The sequence below is a fragment of the Geotrypetes seraphini genome, chromosome 6 (genome assembly GCF_902459505.1).
Source record: "Geotrypetes seraphini chromosome 6, aGeoSer1.1, whole genome shotgun sequence".
Classification (NCBI taxonomy): Eukaryota; Metazoa; Chordata; class Amphibia; order Gymnophiona; family Dermophiidae; genus Geotrypetes; species Geotrypetes seraphini.
Window position 1 is genome coordinate 42575964 of NC_047089.1, and position 19068 is coordinate 42595031.

The following is a 19068-nucleotide window of genomic DNA, read 5'->3' on the forward strand; positions in this document are numbered from 1 at the left end:
GACACCTTCACACCAGGCAGGCAAGTGACCAGGCAATCTTCATGTCCAGCAGCCACTCAGCTACTTAACAAACTTATATCCTGCCTAATAACCTAAAAATCCAAGTACAATAAAACCTTGGTTTACGACCATCATTTATTCCAAAAAACATGCTTGAAATCCAAAACACTCACATATCAAAGCAAATTTCCCCATAAGAAATAACAGAAACTCCACAACCCAAAACCTTTAATACAAAATACTGTATGTACTCGTATTGTAAGACCTTGCTTGTTTAGAACAGTCACTACACTCCTGCAGTGTCAGAGAGAGAGAAGAACTATTGGCTCAGTTGTGATGATATGATGTGTATACTGTATGTACTAGTATTGCAAGACCTTTCTTGTATATCAAGTTAAAATTTAATAAAATGTTTTGCTTCTCTTGCAAAACAGTTGCATATCAATTTACTTGCAATCCAAGGTTTTACTGTACATGCCTAATGATAAAATCACCAAAATATAATAGCTGTCCTAATCATTTCCTCCTGAGCAGAAGCTCCTCGAGACACATCCTTAGTTCAAGAAGATATTGCATCCTTTAGTGGGTAGGTTCTGGCTACATGATTATTTCCTACTTCACCAAGATGATGCTCTCCTTTTAAGAGACCTCTTTTCTCCAAGGCAGCATAGGGGCTACCAGAGTTGAGGTGGTTCTTCTCTACAATGTCTGTAGGTTTCCTCTATGTACCTCCGTCTCCCTCAGCTTCTCCAAGTTTGCAACCTTAGCCACAAGAGAATGGGCCAACTCGTTCTCCAAGAGCTAGGAGCTCTTTATATCAAGCACACATACAATCTCTTTGGGAGCTAATCATATATGTGACACTCAATACAAAAAACATTTAAATGGCATAAACGCATAGAAGGCAAGCCTCTTCTAATTGAAAGAAGTCTGGAATGAGGGGGGACATAGTATGAAGGTGAAAGAGGCAAACCTAGGAATAACCTAAGGAAATACTTTTTACAGAAAGGATGATGAATTCATGGACCAGCCTCCCAAGTGAAGATGATTGAAGTCTACAAAATCCTGAGTGGAGTAGAACAGCTACAAGTGGATCGATTTTTCACTCCATCAAAAATTGCAAAGACTAGGGGGAGACTCGAAGTTACAAGGCAATTCTTTTAAAACCAATTTGAGGAAATTTTTTTTCACTCAGAGAATAGTTAAGCTCTGGAACACGTTGCCAGAGGATGTGGTAAGAGTGGATATCGTAGCTGGTTTTAAGAAAGGTTTGCACCATGCCATTCTCATAGTTCCTATGGGAAATCCCTCCTCATCCTGAAAATGATAGCCCCATGAGTCCCAACATTCCATTCTACAAGCAGTCCCAAAACCAATAGCCATAACCCTCCCTAGCTTGTTAAATTTCAACTCCCTAACCACCCACCCTCCCTGTCACACATTCAGCCCATTGCTCCCTCAATGGAAGATTAGATTCTAACCTTTGGTAGTCACTGAATGAATAGCAATGTTGTTAAAACATCAACAAGCCTCTGAGAGGAACAATGAATAAGAAAATACAAGTTAAATAAGAAACAAACAACCCAAATGTTTATGGAGTGCAATCATTACTCCCTAGCTATGGAGCTGACCATTAAACAAGTCAAAAAGCAGGCGCATCAGATAAACTGCTGGACGGGGGGGGGGGGGCTCAGCAAACCATCCCTATCTACTTGAAAAGATATCATCAAGGTAAGAACCTAATCTTTTTTTGCAGTGCAATAGGGATGGTATACTGAACCATCAGAAAGTACCTAATCAGTCCCCAAAGTCTAGGGTGAGCGAGATGAGCATGCACTTAGTACTGAGGGAACAAAAAGCGGTATCCTCCTGTGCTGCTATGTCCACCCTGTAGAATTTAGTGAAAGTATGAAGGGAGGACCAATCACTGATCTAAACATCTCCTCAGGAGGAATTGCCCTTGCTTCTGCCCAAGATGGGGCCACTCCTCATTAAATGCGCCTTCAACTAGATAGGCAGCTGTTTGCCACAACCATCTAGAGATAGCCTTGGAAGTGGGTCTGCTTCATCTTGCCTTATTGGTTAACACAAAAAGATGATCAGAGACACAAAACTTATTGGTCACTTCCAGGGAACTCTATAGGACTTTCCTGATGTCCAAAACTTTTAAAGCCTTATTTTTCTTCTTAGACCTTGTGGAGTGAAATGCTGGCAGTCTAATCTCTTGGTTGACATGAAACACCAAAACAACCTTCGATAGGAAGGAGGGAACTGCATGATCCTGAAGAACGACTCTTTGCACAACAGGACCTGCAATTCAGAAACACTCCTGGAAGACTGCACACTGGTCTGCTCGTCTGCAGACTTGAACAGTGGATTTCTGCCTTGTGCATAAATAAGCCTGCCACAGAAGATTAATAAATTCTGGGGTAAAAGCCTGAGAGGGCAACTCTCCTTGACCCTTAGGGTGGAGCAAACACCTTTTCTTGGGCTGCGATGCATCTACGCCCTTATGATGCATAGGGCTGCTGTCCCAGGGTTCCAGAAGGTGCTTCATTCCTTCCTAACGGGACCAACTGCCTTTCTCCAGCCTATCTTCAGAAGGAAGAACTGAAGGGGCAGCAGAAACCAGGGAGGAGGAGGAGGAGTTGTTGAAAAGCTGTAAATGACATCTGAAGAATGCTTGCGAGCACGCATGGAGAACTCTATGGTTCAGCATACCATCCCTATTACACTGGAAATATAATTTAAGTCTACAATACCCAAAACGATAAAGAGGCACACAAACTGAAGCGAAGACAAAATGAAGTATACTTTGGTTTTAAAATGTAAAACTATTGTGCTGCACCTTTACACTGTTTCTACATTAGACCAACAGATAACCTGTATATGTATTATCTTCAACAACACACTTACTTTGGCCTCTGTAAGACGTAGGTCAAAAGGAATGTTCGTAAAGATTCGATGCTACTTTTTTCTAACAGGATCCACTCTCGCACCACTGCTTCCATTATCGCTGTGGCAGCTTGAAAAAGGACATAGTCCACCTTACTAGTTTCTGTTGGAGACAAAGTATGTTCTTTAAGACAGTCTATAAAGCAAACTGTCTTTTGCATACAAAATTAGACATATTTTCTGGTCCATATAACCCTCAAATGCAGACTATCTGCCCCTATATAATGGCTTCAAGTTTTTTGTTGTTTTTTTTTTTAAATTATGGATTATGATTGTGAATATATACCTTGCAGCAATTAGCAACACTAATATTAATTTGCTGTAGATGTATCCTGGTCATTTTATTAAGTCTGTTAAAGAAAGGTAGATAAACATTAAGCAAATTTAGGGATAATGGCCAATGGGAGCCACAAAATAATCTAATGGTCAATGCTGGAGGCCATAAAGCAGTTACTTACCTGTAACAGATGTTATCCAGAGAAAGCAGGCAGATATTCCCACATGTGGGCGACATCATCCAGCAAGGGCAGTCCAAAAGTGTAATATCATTTTAATTCAGAAGTCTCAAGACGGCCTGCACCATGCATGCTCGAGTGCCTTCCTGTCCAAAGTGAGCTCGCAGAATAATCAGTTCAGTAAAAAAGCTAAGAAGCCAACTAGGGGAGGTGGGAAGGTTGTGAGAATATCTGCCTGCTGTCCCTGGATAACACCTGTTACAGGTAACTGTGCTTTATCCCAGGAGAAGCAGGCAGCATATTCTCATATGTGGAACTCCCTAGCTGATATGGAAGGAATAGAGGAAGTTGGCATCTAAGTAGCAAATAAATTCTATAGAACTGTTTGGCCGAACTGACTATCCTGTCTGGAATGGGACTTCAGAGAGTAATGCGATGTGAAAGTATGAATTGAGGACCAAGTAGCTTCTTTACCAATGTCCTCAATAGGAGTGGAATTGAGGTAAGCTACTGAGGTAGCCATTACTCATACTTTGTATGCTGTTACATGACCTTCCAGTGGTAGCCTAGCCTGAGCATAGCAGAATGAGATACCAAGAGGACAATCACCAAGCGGATTGTTAATAGGGATTCTTAGCCTTTAGGATTGAAGGAGAGAAACAGTTGGGTAGTTGAGCAGTGAGGCTTCGTTTGATCCAGATGGTCAGCCAATGCTCGTTTACAGTCCAATGTGTGGAGAGTAGCTTCACCAGGATAAGAAGGTGGTTTTGGAAAAAAGATCAGTAGTACTATAGACTAGTTGCGATGAAATTCAGAGATTACATTTGGAAGGAATTTTGGATGAATGCAAAGAAAACTCTATCATGGTAAAAAGTTGTGTAAGGAGGATCTGAGACAAGTGCTTACAATTCACTGACTCGGCATGCAGTTGTAATACAAATGAGAAATACTACTTTCCAAGTGAGATAATTAAGATGAATAGTCGACAGAGGTTCAAATGGAAGTGTAATCAAAGTGGTGAGGATGACATTGAGATCCCAAGACACCAGAGAAGTTCAAATCGGGGGCTTAGAATGCATGAGACCTTTCATAAACCTAGAAACCAATGGGTGTGCAACCACTTACAAACGGCTGCGGCGTTCTCACTCTCACTGTTAAGGGGAAACCCCTTAACAGTCACCATTGGTGTTTGATGAAACATACTTTACAAGACAACAAAAAACCAATAAATTAAAATATTACTCAGTAGGTTTCATAGAAGCAAAGGGCTAATGAAGAATCAATGAAAAATGGTGCCAAATTGAGAGCCTTTTGCTCCAATGGCAGTCTGAAGATTCTTAAACACAGATTATAGTATAATAGCTGGATAGGCTTATGTAGATTTCTCATTTGCTCTCAAAGACCTTGTATACATCTGATAGTGAATGTGCGGATTCTGTTCACAGTACCCTTAGCATCTGGAGTGAAATGGCACTTAAAGTGAGAGCATCACTGTGTAGAAAGTTTCCTGGAGGTGTCTAAGATGGCTGACACTGGAGCAGAGAGTTCGATTTCATCCATGGCTTGGGAGCCAGGAACCAGAATGTGAGGTGGAGAGACTATAGATTGGGATGGAGAAGGGATCCTTTGTTCTGGGTCAATAGAAGCTGGAAAAATCTGCAGTATGATTAGTTCCCTGGAGCTATGAGAATCATGGTGGCAAAGAAAGGAAGTTGCGTCATAAGGAAGAGCCTGGCAGAGGGAAAGCCATGAGAATTGTCAAGTAAGCCAGTGTTCAATGGCTTGCTCTGCCAGGGTCTAGACCCGCGAGCTAGTGCCGCCCGATTCACCTCCCGGTCTCACTCTAAAAATTAACTACGGCCTGTGGAGGATTATGGTGCACTTTCCCTCTGCCATGGTGCCACCCCTCCTCTGACCTAACGTCCTGTTTTGGTCTTGGGTGGACCGCGGCAGAGGGAAAGTGAACAGGTGATCCTCCGCAGGCCATAATTAGTTTTTAAAGTGAGACTGGAAGATGCCCGATGATGGTGGTGAGGGGAAGCATGCTGTCCTTTGGGGAGGCCCCTGGTGTAGCTATTAGAAGTACAGGGAGGGAGGGAAGGAAGGGTCCAATGAGCGAGACATATGCCGGACTGAGGGGGGGAGGAGGGGGTGGAAGAAATAATGGGTCTGAAAACAGAGGAGAGGGAGAAAGAAGGTGGGCAATGGGATGGAGGGAGGGAAAAGAAAGGGAGAAAAGTTGGACCCAAGGAGTTGTATACAGGGAAGGGGGGAATAGAAATACTGGAAAGGAGGGCAGTTGGGAAGAGAAAGGGAGAGATGATAGACCCTAGGGTGGTGGGGAAGGAGGGAGAGATGCTGGATGAAAGGGTAGTTGAGAAAAGGAGATGGTGATCTAGGGATGGTGGGATCCATCGCTGCAGTCGCTCTTTCATTCTTCAGGCCCCTGGCAGCGTGAGTGAAGTAAACATTCTGCCTTCTGTGGCTTCTGCCTTCCCTCTACTACTACTTCCTGGCCCCACTTAGGTGCGAAGCAGTAGAAGAGGGAAAGTAGAAGAGGGAAAGTTTCACTCATGCTGCTGGTGGCCCAAAGAGCGCAAGTTGCTATATCGGATCCCATGGAGGACAGGAATGCAGGAGACCATTGCAGGATCGGCGGGGGAGGGAGTGGTCATTAGAGAAATGCTGGACTGCGAGGATGGTGAAGAAAGAAAGGAAAGATGCCAGACCTCCGGGGAAGGGAAGGGAAGGGAAGGGAAAGGGAAGAACAGAGATGGAAGATGGATGGTGAGCACAGAGAAAGAAAATAAAACGTCAAATGGGCAGGAGACCCTGGCAAGCAAGTTATCAGAAGACAAACAGAAACCAGAGCCTGGGACCAACATGATTGAATAATGACCAGACAACAAAAAGTAGAAAAATAATTTTATTTTCTATTTCGTGATTAGAATATTTAAGAATTAAAATGTTTATCCTGCTGGTGCTGGTGTTAGACATGGGTAGGGCCTGGGCAGAAATTTAGGAGGGGACCCCAAAACCCTCTCCTAGCCCATGCCATTTTCAGCTTCCAGCAGGCTTAGGGCTTTCTCTAGCCAGGGGGCAGTTGCTCTAATTGCACTCCTTGGCCTAACACCATCCCTGGCATGTGTGATCGTTACATTTTGCACAGTATAGGAGGAAATGAATCTTTTTATTTCTTTGGTGTTGTACTATACTATATGGAAGTGTGGCTTCTTGGGATTTTGGTTTAATTTATGTTTATTATGTTTAGTCAGTTATTATGTATTTGCCATTTGTGTTCTGTGTGTGTGACCGAGGTATTCTGTTAGGATGAATTTTCTATGTAGCATTCAGTTTTCCTGATAGTGGAGGGGATATTGTGAGGGGAGATGGGTTTTCTTGATCCTTTTTCTGTATTTGTGATTTATAAAATGACAGTTGTACAGCATATTGTTCCTTTTTATACTTTACTAAAACAATTTCAATATGTTTCAATATTACTATGTTAATATAAAATAGCTATTCAAGACTTGTGTGGATGGTATCAGACAAGAGTCCGCGGGGATGGGTGGGGACAATTTTTTTCCACACATCATTCTCTACCTGGAGACTTAGCATGTGTACTCTTGGAAGAAGACCGACAGCTATAGTGCCGATGGGAGCGTCAAGAAGGACTTCAATGTCTCCTTCAATGTCAGTCCGATGAAGAAGTAGTAGTACTGCAGTTTTTAGATGTTGGCTTGCATCAAAGAGGAGCCACTGAGCGTATACCATGGGGTCTTGATGAGCCTTGCTCAGGTTGGGCCAGTACAGCTGAAGTCAGTACAGATAGGGTTGAATGGCTCTGGAGCATGGCTGCCAACTTCTTATGAAGCGGTTCTCATAGTTGATCCTGGATGGTTAACTGAAGTCCCAAAGATTGTAATGGTACTGCAGGCTGCAAAGGGTGTCAAGGCGTTAGGGACCTTGATATAGAGGCACACCGCAAGGGTGGCAACCAGTATGTGGATGGTGATAGAGACTACTTTCGATGACATATTTATGCACTGACTTACTCAATGCTGGAGATGCCGGCAACAAATGTTGATGAGAAGGACAGAAATGCTTCTTAGCTGGTTTACCAGATGAAGCCCGGTAAGCCAACATCAAGCAAGGCTGGGACACAGGTGTCAATGTCAGTTTATCAATGTCAGACACAGCTGACATCGTGGAAAGCTCAAAAGACTTGAATAACTTCTCCTGTTGTAGACATTGAGCCTTCAAGGAGCGCTTTTGTAGCATAGAACAACAAGCACAAGAGTTGACTCGGTGCTCAGGGCTAAGGCACTGGAGACACCAGTTGTGTGGGTCAGTAATGGAAATGGCCTTGTTGCAACAGCCACACCTCTTGAAGCCCATGGAAGGCTTCGACATGGACAGAAACACCACTGATGAAGTTAATGGTCTCAATGTTTACCAAGGGTTGAATAAAAGAAAGACCGAAAAAGGTTCACAGCACCCCGCAGGAACCCCAGCTTTAAAGGGGACACAGGGCCTAGTCCCAGAAGAGTGGGAAAAATTTTGATTTTTTTCACAGGAAATCAAAGAAAAATAAGAGCAACAAATGGGAAAAACACACCACAGGAAGGTACAAAAAATGAAAGGAGAAAGAGTGCTTTGGAAGAAGTTGAAAAAACACATCTTAGCTCCACAGAAAATTAAGAACTGATGGTCCCATGAGCCAAAATCAAGCAGGAAGGCACTTGTGCATGTGAGGTATGGGCCATTTCGAGACTTCTGAAGAGTTAAAGTGATACTGCACTTTTGGACTGTCTGTACTAGGCTCCGTGGATGAGGTCGCCCACATATGGGAATATGATGCCTGCTTGTCCTGGGATAACTTTCATTAGAAGTTTCTTTTTAAATACTCTCAAATACTTACCCAATCCCCACAAAAAAAAAAAAAAAAAAAAATTCCACCATAAAAGGGTTATAGAGTCAGAAGCAATTTTGGGAAAGTTAAACTCGGTACAAATGTACCAACTCCAACACCAGCTTCAAAATAAACTACACAATCTTACATCATTATTACACACATGCATATATTTGCTCTGATCTAAAGTACTAGTAAAAATATAAGCTATGTTTACCAGTACTTTAAATCCAGAACAAAAAAATTTAAAGCCTAATACTAGCAATTCCTACATGACAAGGGGCTCCTTTTACTAAGCCGTGTTAGGGCTTTAACATGCGGAATAGCGTACGCTAAATTGCTGCCCGCGCTAGACCTTAACGCCAGCATTGAGCTGGCATTAGTTCTAGCTGCGTAGCGCGGGTTTAGCATGTGCTAAAATGCTGCATGCGCTAAAAACGCTAACGCAGCTTAGTAAAAGGAGCCCAAAGTGATGAAGCCCATTCAATTCCTATGGGTTTCATCACATTTGCTGCATGGGAAATCGCTAGCACAGCTTTGTAAAAGGAGCCCTTCAGGGTTATTTTGTAGTGATAATTTTATTACTGTAATAGCAGTTAAAATTGATTTTCCTTTATTTCTACACAAGATATATGCTTAAATGAGTAAAAAGGTATAAATAAAAATACATACTAATATGTATAATTTTTACTCCTCAGTTGATTAAGTCATTTTCATTAGGCTTTTTAGAATTTTTTTCATTTAAAATTTATTTGTATATATACATTGCACACTCTAAGGAGAGCTCTTATGTTATATTAATTTAACCTCCAATGGTTCCTATTTTTAGTGTGTGTGTGGAGGGGTTTAAATGGGGTTGTTTTTACCTTTATATTTTGTTAATATACAAATTTTTTGCTCTGTAAGACGCACCTCACCATAAGACACCCCAGATTTAGAGGAGGAAAACAAGAAATAAAACATTCTGAACCAAATTGTGCACCCAGCCTCCCTCACTTCCTGCCAGGCTCTGCATTCTGTCCCCCCTTCCCTGACCTGTAACCTACCACCCCCCTCACCTCTGGTGGTCTAATGGTAGGCTGGGACATGTGGGATCTGCCCCAACCAACTAACAATTTTTCCTCCACACCCCCCCCACGGTACTACTTTTTAAAACATGACATACCTGCCCGCCCTTCCTTTTAAAACACACCTGCCGGCCTTTCCATTTAAAACACTCCCCGCCCCGCAGTACCTTTTTAAGTGCTCCTTAAGCCTTTTGATCCAGCGTTGTATGGGCTGGCAGGAGCATGCTGTCTGCGCTGCTGCCTGGGCCCGCCCTGCTTTCAGAATGACTGCAGTCAGTTCTCGTGAAAAAATATGGTACAAGCACAGAACTTATGGAAAGAATTTACTGAGGCCAAAAGTTGTCATCTGGGTGCCCCCAAGAGGACTAAGGTAATATTAAAAGGTACTATATGCCAGTGAAGATTTATGAATTTCTAGAAGTACATTACATTACATTAGTGATTTCTATACCACCATTACCTTGCGGTTCAAGGCGGATTACAAAAGACGATATCTGGCAATTTCCAAGGGAGGTAAAGAGTAGATCAGGATGCTTCAGGGAAATGGGAATGTGCTTGCGGTATTAAGTTGATTTCAGGAATTTCTTGAACAGTAGTGTCTTTATTTCTTTTCTGAACGTTTTGTAGTCTAGGGTGTCAGTAGGTTGGAAATTTGGTTGTCTAGTTTGCTGTTTTTGTGGCTAGGAGGCCATCTTACAGTTTTTTCCATTTAACTTCTTTGATTGAAGGGTGTGTGAATGGAGTGTGGGTTTTCCTATGTCTAGTTGAGGTAGTTTGGATGAAGCAGTTCAGGTAGGTTGGGATGTTGCCGTTTATTGTTTTAAATAGTAGACAGTAGAATTTGAATAGAATTCTTGCCAGAATTGGAAGTCAGTGTGAGTTGAGGTATGCCTCTGTGATGTGGTCCTGTTTCCTCAATGAATAGATAAGTACATAGGGGGTTTGGACTGCTTTTGTTTTAAGATCTGTACCATAAGATTTTATTAAAATGCATAAAGGGAGGGGTGTTGGGGATGGACTGCTTCTTGTTTACACATTGTTACCTGCTTGGATGTAAGTGTTTAATTGTGAAACAAAAAACAATAAAATTGTTTAAAAATAAATTGTGTTAAGAGCAGTTTTGCTCAACAAGATTTATTATGATCAAATGGACCTGCACTAACTGGTCCCATCATTTCTGGAACAAGGATATTTTCTCTTATTTAGCACTGCTTATATTTTAATATAGTTAAAAGGTTCTTCTAAGCTGTGATTTAAGTATTTTTTTCTTTTTTAATTATGCCTGGAGTTTCAGAATGCCTGGGGGTAAAAATTTTGGTTCTGATTTATCAGTTTCTTAATTTCACACTTGAGGGTTCCACTAGTAATTCAATTCTCACTATCATGTAAGATCTTTCAGCCAGATTCTTTAACCAGCACCAAAGGTGGTGGCCACCTTAAAAGTAGCTGGCGATCACGTGTCAATCACGTGACGGTGCCTATTATAGAATCACATCTCAAAAATCTAAATAGTCCTAGGCTTGCCATCAGTTGATCATGGCAAAGGAATCCCTGATAAGCTAAGCCAGCAGGACTCCCCGAAACCATGACATCGAGGAGTCCTGTCGGCTTAGCTGCTTGGGAATTCCCCTGCTGCAATCAGCTGAACTAGTAGGGAGATCCCATTTCTTCTCTCCCTCCCTTCCACCAATCCCCCCAGCACTCTTCTAAAGAGATTCTCTCCCACAGCTCCCGTGACACCCCACCTCCCGATATCCTACACACACACCCCCAACACCCCCACACACCTTTGGATGAAACATCATCAGATGGGATGCCCACTTCCTCCTGCCGATAGGGCCGCCTCTTTAAAATGGTGGCCTTCCCCCTCCCAGTGTATCTTGGGATGCACTGGGAGGGGCCTACTGCCTTAAGCCAATCAGGACCTTAGTCCTTCCCTGCTAGTTCAGATGATCACAGCAGGGGAATCTTCAATCAGCTGAGCCAGCAGAACTCCCTGAAGCCGCAATTTCAGGGAGTCCTGCCAGCTCAGCTGATCAGGGATTTCCCTGTCATGATCAGCTAATGGCAAGCAGAGCACTATTGCCTCTAAGCAGATACTAAGATGCTGACACATGTTGAGCATATGGACAATCTAATTAGATTTAGTTTCTACTTTTATCTATTGTTGCTATTAATAAATTGAAGCTTAAGTCAAATGGGACTAACCTATGTACACTGCTCTGGATTTTATTGATACTCTTGTGTGCAGCTACGTTGGACTTCTTTTTGCTGCTATTAAAACAGAATGCACCATATAAGAAACCTACCCAAGATATGCTTGCAGACTGCAAACGGCGATTTTGATTTTCTAAAGGATAAGAAGATGTGCTCTGCATGCTGGCGTTGTTCAGTATTGACCATGGAAGGTGGTGCCTAGAAAAAAAAAAAATTCAGAGGAAATATGGCTATGAGAAAGGGGGGAAGGCACATACTGGAGGTTCTCTCCTAACATTTTGTAGCTTTTGCCCCTTCCCAGGCAGAACCAAATATTTAAACATCCTACTTATTTTAGATATATTGAATAAATTCTTCAAAATTGCCAGAGAGGAATTCATTCTAATGTTTCTGGACTTAATTCACTCCACAGAAAGAAATTCGCATTAGTTTCTATTTAGGGATGCCCAGTCAGAAATTCTCTACATATTAAAAAAATTGTCATAACCTAAAATAAATACATAAATATTTTAAGGCAAACATATGAACATGCTACGATCAATTCTACCCTAAAACCTGCAACAAGAACTCTTCCCTTGGTTACCACATTTTCTTTCCTTCATTATCCTTGTAAATACCTTAGGCTCCCTTTTATAAAGCCGCAGTAGAGGTTTCTACGTGAACTCTCTGATGCTCACAGGAATTCTATGAGCATTTACCTCGCAGACCTACGGTAGAAACTTCTACCGCGGCTTTGTAAATGTCAATGTTAATGTACAATATGTACTTTGTACTAAGAACAACTTCATTTGTTTTTTGATATTAAGAAGTTGACCAGATAAACTTCTTTGCCTAATGGATAATTAGTAGAAGGATGTGAAGTAGAGGGAAGTTATGCCTTTTCAATATAAAATTTACTGATGTTAATTATCTCCAGTATATTTTTCTTTGTCCCTCTTTTTCTTTTCATTAATTGTGGTCTATTAGAAATGAAGGGCATAGAGAGAGTAGAGAGGGACAGATTCTTCAAACTTTCTAATAATAAAAGAACAAGAGGGCATTCTGAAAAGTTGAAAGGGGACAGATTCAAAACAAATGCTAGGATGTTCTTCTTTATCCAATGTATGGTGGACACCTAGAATGCGCTTCCAGAGAGAGTAATAGGGCAGAGTATGGTACTGGGGTTCAAGAAAGGATTGGACAATTTCCTGCTGGAAAAGGGGATAGAGGTGTATAGATAGAGGATTACTGCACAGGTCCTGGACCTGTTGGGCCGCCACGTGAGCGGACTCAGGGACGCCATCAGAAATTTCTGGGCCCCTTACTAAGCAATCCTATTGGGCCCCCCACGCACCCCTTCTCCCCCCCCCTTCTTCCATGGGCCGAATACACACATACTTTTCTGCTAATGCTCCACCTAAGCCAGTCCCGTAAAATCTTCTCACGTCCATTGGGTGATTTGGCATAGAGGAGATATTCATAAAAAGAACATCCGTCAAGATCTTTACTCATAGACTGTGCCATTTGCTTTAAATCATCTTCCATCGTTAATCCAAATTGCACAATTCTTTCTCTGTCTTTGTCCTGAATGGCATCTGGCCACATTGCTGGATCCTTCCAGTCAACAAATTTATGAGAAGGCGCGGAGAACGCATTTTTAAACAAATGTAGTTTATCCTTGTACTCCTTATGTAATTTTAATCATCTATATATATGTTTGTATGTTTATTGTTCAAATGGTTTTATTTATTTCCCCAAATTTATTTTTGTTATACGCATTGAAAATATTTGATATTGCGTTTAAATCAAAATCTCAATAAACTTGAAACAAGTGCCCGTGAGATTGTGGGAGGGTTAAATACTCAAAACTTAGAAGAACAACAATTTACTTAAAGTTTTTGCTACGCCAGCTTTCTGGTATCTTTACATACAGTGGCGTACATAGCATATGTAACACCCGGGACCCATCATTTTTTGGCCCCCCCCCCCCCCATCTGTAAGAAAAACATGATTTTTAGTAACAAACGACACGTCACACATGAGTACCTAGGAAAAGGCAGCATCTTACATATTGCAGTGAGCAGTACATCAATACACCCATTGTAAAACTAAACAAGCCAGACCAATCAATCCTACACAGTCAATCCTAACAGAAAACCATGTCTTTCGAACACACAGAACACAGAAAACACCTTCGCCTAGTATGGAATATGTCATCACAAACTAACCCCTCACTCTTTTACAAAACTGTAGTGTGGATTTTAGCTACAGTGGTAACAGCCCTGACGCTCATAGAATTCTGAGCATCAGAGCTGCTACCACCATGGCTGGCGCTAAAAAACGCTCCACAGTTTTGTAAAAGGGAGGATAAAATAGAAATACACAGTTTCAATGCTCTAGCTCAGAGGTGCCCAAACTTTAAAATGACCAAGTCAAAATGATCTACCAACATTAAATTAAAAAACACAAAGCACACTATACGCTGAGAAAATGTTAATTATCATTCCTATTCTGGGGTTTTTTCAAAGAGGTCAAGGCAGATGACTCTATGCATTGTCACCTCAGTAACAACCATACAAAAATAGACAAATATACCCTCCATCCTTTTTATTAAACCATAATAGCAGTTTTTAGCGCAGGGAGCTGCGCTGAATGCCCAGCGCTGCTCTTGATGCTCATAGGCTCCCTGCGCTAAAAACCACTATTGCGGTTTAGTAAAAGGGGACCATATTGTAAAATATAGACAGCAGATATAAATTCAGAACTGTACATAGTAAGTGAAGGGAAGTTTTCATCTCTGGGAATTTATCCAGTTAACTATTAAGTTATTTGGGCAAATTCCTTTGAAAACTGTGGTAATACTGCCTCCACTTTGCTAAATTTAAAATAAAATCATTTTTCCTACCTTGTCTGGTGATTTCATGAGTCTCTGGTTGCACTTTCTTCTTCTGACTGTGCATCCAATCTTTCTTCCCTTCTATCAGCCTGTATGCTTTCTCTCCTCCACACCTCATTCCCTCTCCCAACTTTTTCTTCCTCTCTCCCTGACCTTTCTTTCTTTTTTTCTGTTTCTCTTCTTTCCTTCTGTTTCCCTGCCTGCCCCCTTTCTTTCTTTCTCCCTGCCGTTACCCAAGCCACTGCCACTGCCATCGGGGAACAGGACCCACCAATGGATAACAGGCCCCAAAAGCCGACGCATGCTCTCCCTGCTTCGGGCCGATCAGTCTTCCTCTCCCCGACGTCAATTCTGCCGTCTGAGAGGAAGTTCCGCCCAGCCAGGCAGCGATTGGCTGGCCCGAACTTCCTCTCTGACTGCAGAATTGACGTCGGGGAGAGGAAGACTGATCGGCCCGATAGATTAGATTGCCAAGACAAAGTGAGTCCTGGGTGATCGACTCACTTTGCCTTGGCGAGCTACTGGCGCCCCTGCCTTAGAACACTGCCTAGGACCCTGGGGGAGCCCGGGCCCCTGAATGCAGGACTGGTAGTACTGCCCTGATGGCGGCCCTGAGCGGACTGCTTGGCACAATGGACCTCAGGTCTGACCCAGCAGAGGCATTGCTTATGTTCTTATGTTCTTTCTTAAAGAAATATCAAAATGGAATTTATATACTTCTGTTTCTAAATTACTGTTATCAATTACATATTTGCAGTGACAATTTTGAAAGTCAATTAAAAAAAAAACTAGACCACCACTTCCAAAAAGCCCCATTACCTCCAATAGGCACAAACTTATGGACTTTGCTAGTCTGTATCCAAGTTAAAAGACAAATCTAAATCCTAATATATAGAGCAATCTTAAATTTGATCCTGCAAGTCTAAATTCAAAGATAAGCAGGCAAGAAATTACAGAGAAAAGAAGTCTAATAGGAAAAAGCTGTAAGACTAGTCACATCAAAGCAAACAGAAGAGTGAGGCACAGAGGTTATTTCAAGAGAAAGGAACTGAGGATGTCGATAGATGAACACCTGTTTGAAGCGTACCATATGCGATAACTAGTTACTTAAAACTACAGCCAGAAAACACTAGATTCTAGCTCAGGAGAGGATTATATAATTACTTCCATAATGCTCTTTAATTCTGATAGCAGCATAAACATCCAGCAATGGAGACAAACTAGAAATAACATTTTCTAACACTCAATGTCATGTACCATGTTCAGGTTGAAGTTCAAATTTCATTTTTGCTTCACTGAAAACAAGATCAACAGTAACACATCAAATATTCCACTAATATATCAAACCACCAGAGTCCCAAACTGTGTGTCTTGATTATGGCCTAAAATGTAAGTTTGGGAACATTTACATATCAGAGAAGTCTGAAGCAAAAGTATGCAATATTGTTCAATACATTAGCTTACCATCCTCACAAACTTTACATCATCTGAGAAAAATAATGCACTAACAACTATAGGATGAGACATCTTCAAAATGTTTCTGCACTTATTTTTTTAAATACTATTTATTAAATATCTCAAAAGCAAATTACATCACTTTTCCACATAATCACCTTGTTGCCTGCCTAGTCACATGACATTCTAAGACACGTCCTTCTTAACACTTCTCCCGCCCCATTCTCCACAAAAATATGAAAGTGTGGAAACTTATTGAAGAACCCATGTAAAATACCATACTATCAAACTGAGTGAAAGAGGGCAGAAGGTTTTTGTTTTTTTAATCATAAACAAGATAAATTATTAGAATGCTGCACTAGAAGAAAGAAAATGAGAAAGTCCACTTCTCCACTCAGACAGGTCTTGAAGTTTTGATTCCAAAAGCTTGTTTCCCCTTCTGAGCATCAAGCCAGGTCTTATAGCACAAGTACCTAAACTGTAACCCATGGAGCCTGTTTCTCTAACCAACCAGATGTTTCCCATCCATGGCTGAATCCAGCCCATGGATGGTTACTTTTTTGGGTCCTCCCCTCCCCCCCCCACCATAACCACATGCTGCAGTGGTAAACACAAGGTTAAGCCTCCACCAACCAGAAAAGCCGATAGTAATATGGCATGGCAACAAACTATGCAGTCTGCTTCATCAGCCCTCTTTGAGATTCACTTTCTTGGAAAGTTTAAGGACATCATCCTACTGGATTTGCTGGTAGTTCAGCAACAAGCCTGACTTCCTATTCTTTTGTATGGCAAGCATGATCAACAATCTATGTTTGGGGATGAGCAATTACTTGGTTCACCCAAAGCAACTTACACAGAAGTTCATATCAGTATAGATAAGGTAGGGTACAAATGTAACAGAACATACCAGGGATGAGCATACTAATTTCATAACAGGACCTTGATGTGAAATGTCCAAAGAGGTTCTATTTCATGCCTATTTTATAAAAGTAACATAGGTGTCCTTATAAAATAGACTATATGTTTTTCAAAGATGTAAAGGTATGTATAATTTGTATGCTCATATTAAGATATTTTACAAAATACATGCATTCATCACAGCTCACATGCCCCTGAGAACACCTAAGCATTCTCATAACTGTAGGCAGTTTTTTAACCAGAGCTAGATTAAGGCATGCACCCAAAGGGTTTTTTTTGGTGAGGGGGGGCTGTCAGATGTGCTCAGGATTCAGGAAGCTAGGATTGCCAACTATCTGGATTTTTTTCTGGATTCTAAAAAGTTGTAAATTACACGTCACAAAGCCAGAAGGATGGCTAAATGTGTGGATATTTTTTCAGAGTTTAGCCCACTACAGCTCCCATGATCTCTCCTTCCACTGAAGAGGCTGTGGAAAGCGCCAGTCACGGCTGCTCTAGTCACAGGAAGGAGGGGCTGAGCAGATCTTTGAACACTGCATGGTGTCTTGAAAGAGAATCAGTGAAACTAGTGAATGATCTAGGAGTTGGGGTTGTTGAAAAGGATTAGAACTGAAGAATGGGGGAAATGTGACGGGTTTGCTGGCAGCTGAGGAAAAGAACTGGCAGCAAATGCCAGGATTTACAAGATGGGCAGAACTACTCAGGGCACTGCCTGAAAGAGCATATAAGCAATAGGACAGAACTAGAAAAGAATTAGAGTGTGCATACACTTGTTTATGTTTCTGTGTCTCTGGAGAGGAGAGTCTCATAAATAAAGCTTCCCTTTGAAAACCTGGGCTAGAATAGAGAGTTCATTGGTACCTGTGCACATACTAAGGGCCTCTTTTACAAAGTCGCCATAGCAATGTTGCTGCAGTAAATACGTTGAAGCCCATTCAATTTCTATGGGCTTTGGTGCATTTACTGCAGCTTTGTAAAAGGGGCCCTAAGTGAAGGGAAGTTTTTAGCCCAAAAAATTACCCTAAATTACCTAGGCAAATGTCCTAAAACTGTCTCCACTCTGCCTATATCCTTTCTGAAACATTAAAAAAAAAAGCCAAACCACTAAATATTTTATTGTGCTTTTTCCATGTGAACCTTTTTCACTTGTCAAGCTTTGTAAATGTATATCTTATTATATTGTACATTGCCATGAAATCTCACTCTTTTGATAAGTCCACCTTTGGAGTCTCTGATTTGTACCACAGGCAATGGAGAATGATTTGCCCAGCTTCCCTGATTCTCAGACCACTACTACAGGGAAACCCACAAATATTTTGTCTATAGCCCAATATAGTATTAATCCGGCACCGTTTATAATCAGCATCTTCAACCAATGGAACATGCTTTAAACCCGATAAGTGCTTTATAAAGTGACCCTATTATTGTAGAATATTGAAGTCAAACTTCAGCACTGCAGAGAAGTGGATGAGAAAGCGAATGTAAAGACCCAGGAAAAGCAGAGGAGGAGTGAGAGAGAGCTCCGCGCGTCCCAAGAGCGAGAAGAAGAACAGAGGCAACCAAGAGTGCGCGCTGCCCAGAAAAGTCTTGCCAGGCACACGGAGCCCCTATCCCTCCCCCCCAAGAGCTCCGACTTCAGACTGAACAAGCAAAGTCTCTGTGCCCCGTCCCGCTCACAGCCCTTTCCCGCCGAGCCCCGCAGGACTCGGTCACGGCAACGGCAGAGCCGGAGAACAGCGGCCGCCTCCCAGCCCGACCTTACCATCAAAACTTTGGCTGCGTTCTCCAGCTGTGTGATCACTTCTGGGGCACCGACGGCCGCCATCATGGTCTCTCTTCAATGACGCGCCATGCGGGGCATTGTGGGAGAAAGCGCCGCTACCAGCCAATGGGCGGCTGCGGGCAGACAAGCGGCTGGGTCGCGCTCGCGAGCGCACCGTTAGTGGGGACCGGTGTTTCCGGCGGTTATTTGAGTGGGTAGGATAAGATTTTTATACCGGGGTCCTGACCACAACCCCGAAGTAGAATAATCATGAGGTAAGGATCATAGAATCATTAGCCTTGATGCCCTGCCTTAGACTTATTGCCTTCGGATTATTTCTTTACTCTAAAATAAAGTAGCGTTATTTGCGCGGGTTATGAGCTTTCGACCAGGGTACTACTGATCATCAAGCCGGGTGTGAATTATTGTTCCGTGGTACAAATAAGTATCGT

The 19068-nt window shown here is 42.0% G+C and overlaps 1 protein-coding gene across 1 annotated transcript in view; it reads right to left on the minus strand.

Moving 5' to 3' along the window:
* Positions 1–18817, minus strand: part of XPO4 (exportin 4) — a 237878-nt gene extending 219061 nt beyond the window's left edge. Inside the window, exons 1-3 of the mRNA XM_033949810.1 lie at positions 18617–18817; positions 11699–11804; positions 2917–3058 (exon numbers count right to left, since the gene is read on the minus strand). Coding sequence (XP_033805701.1) covers positions 2917–3058; positions 11699–11804; positions 18617–18682 — 314 coding nt within the window. The 5' untranslated portion in view covers positions 18683–18817. The remainder of the gene's footprint in view (positions 1–2916; positions 3059–11698; positions 11805–18616) is intronic.
* Between the last annotated feature and the right edge of the window lie 251 nt (positions 18818–19068).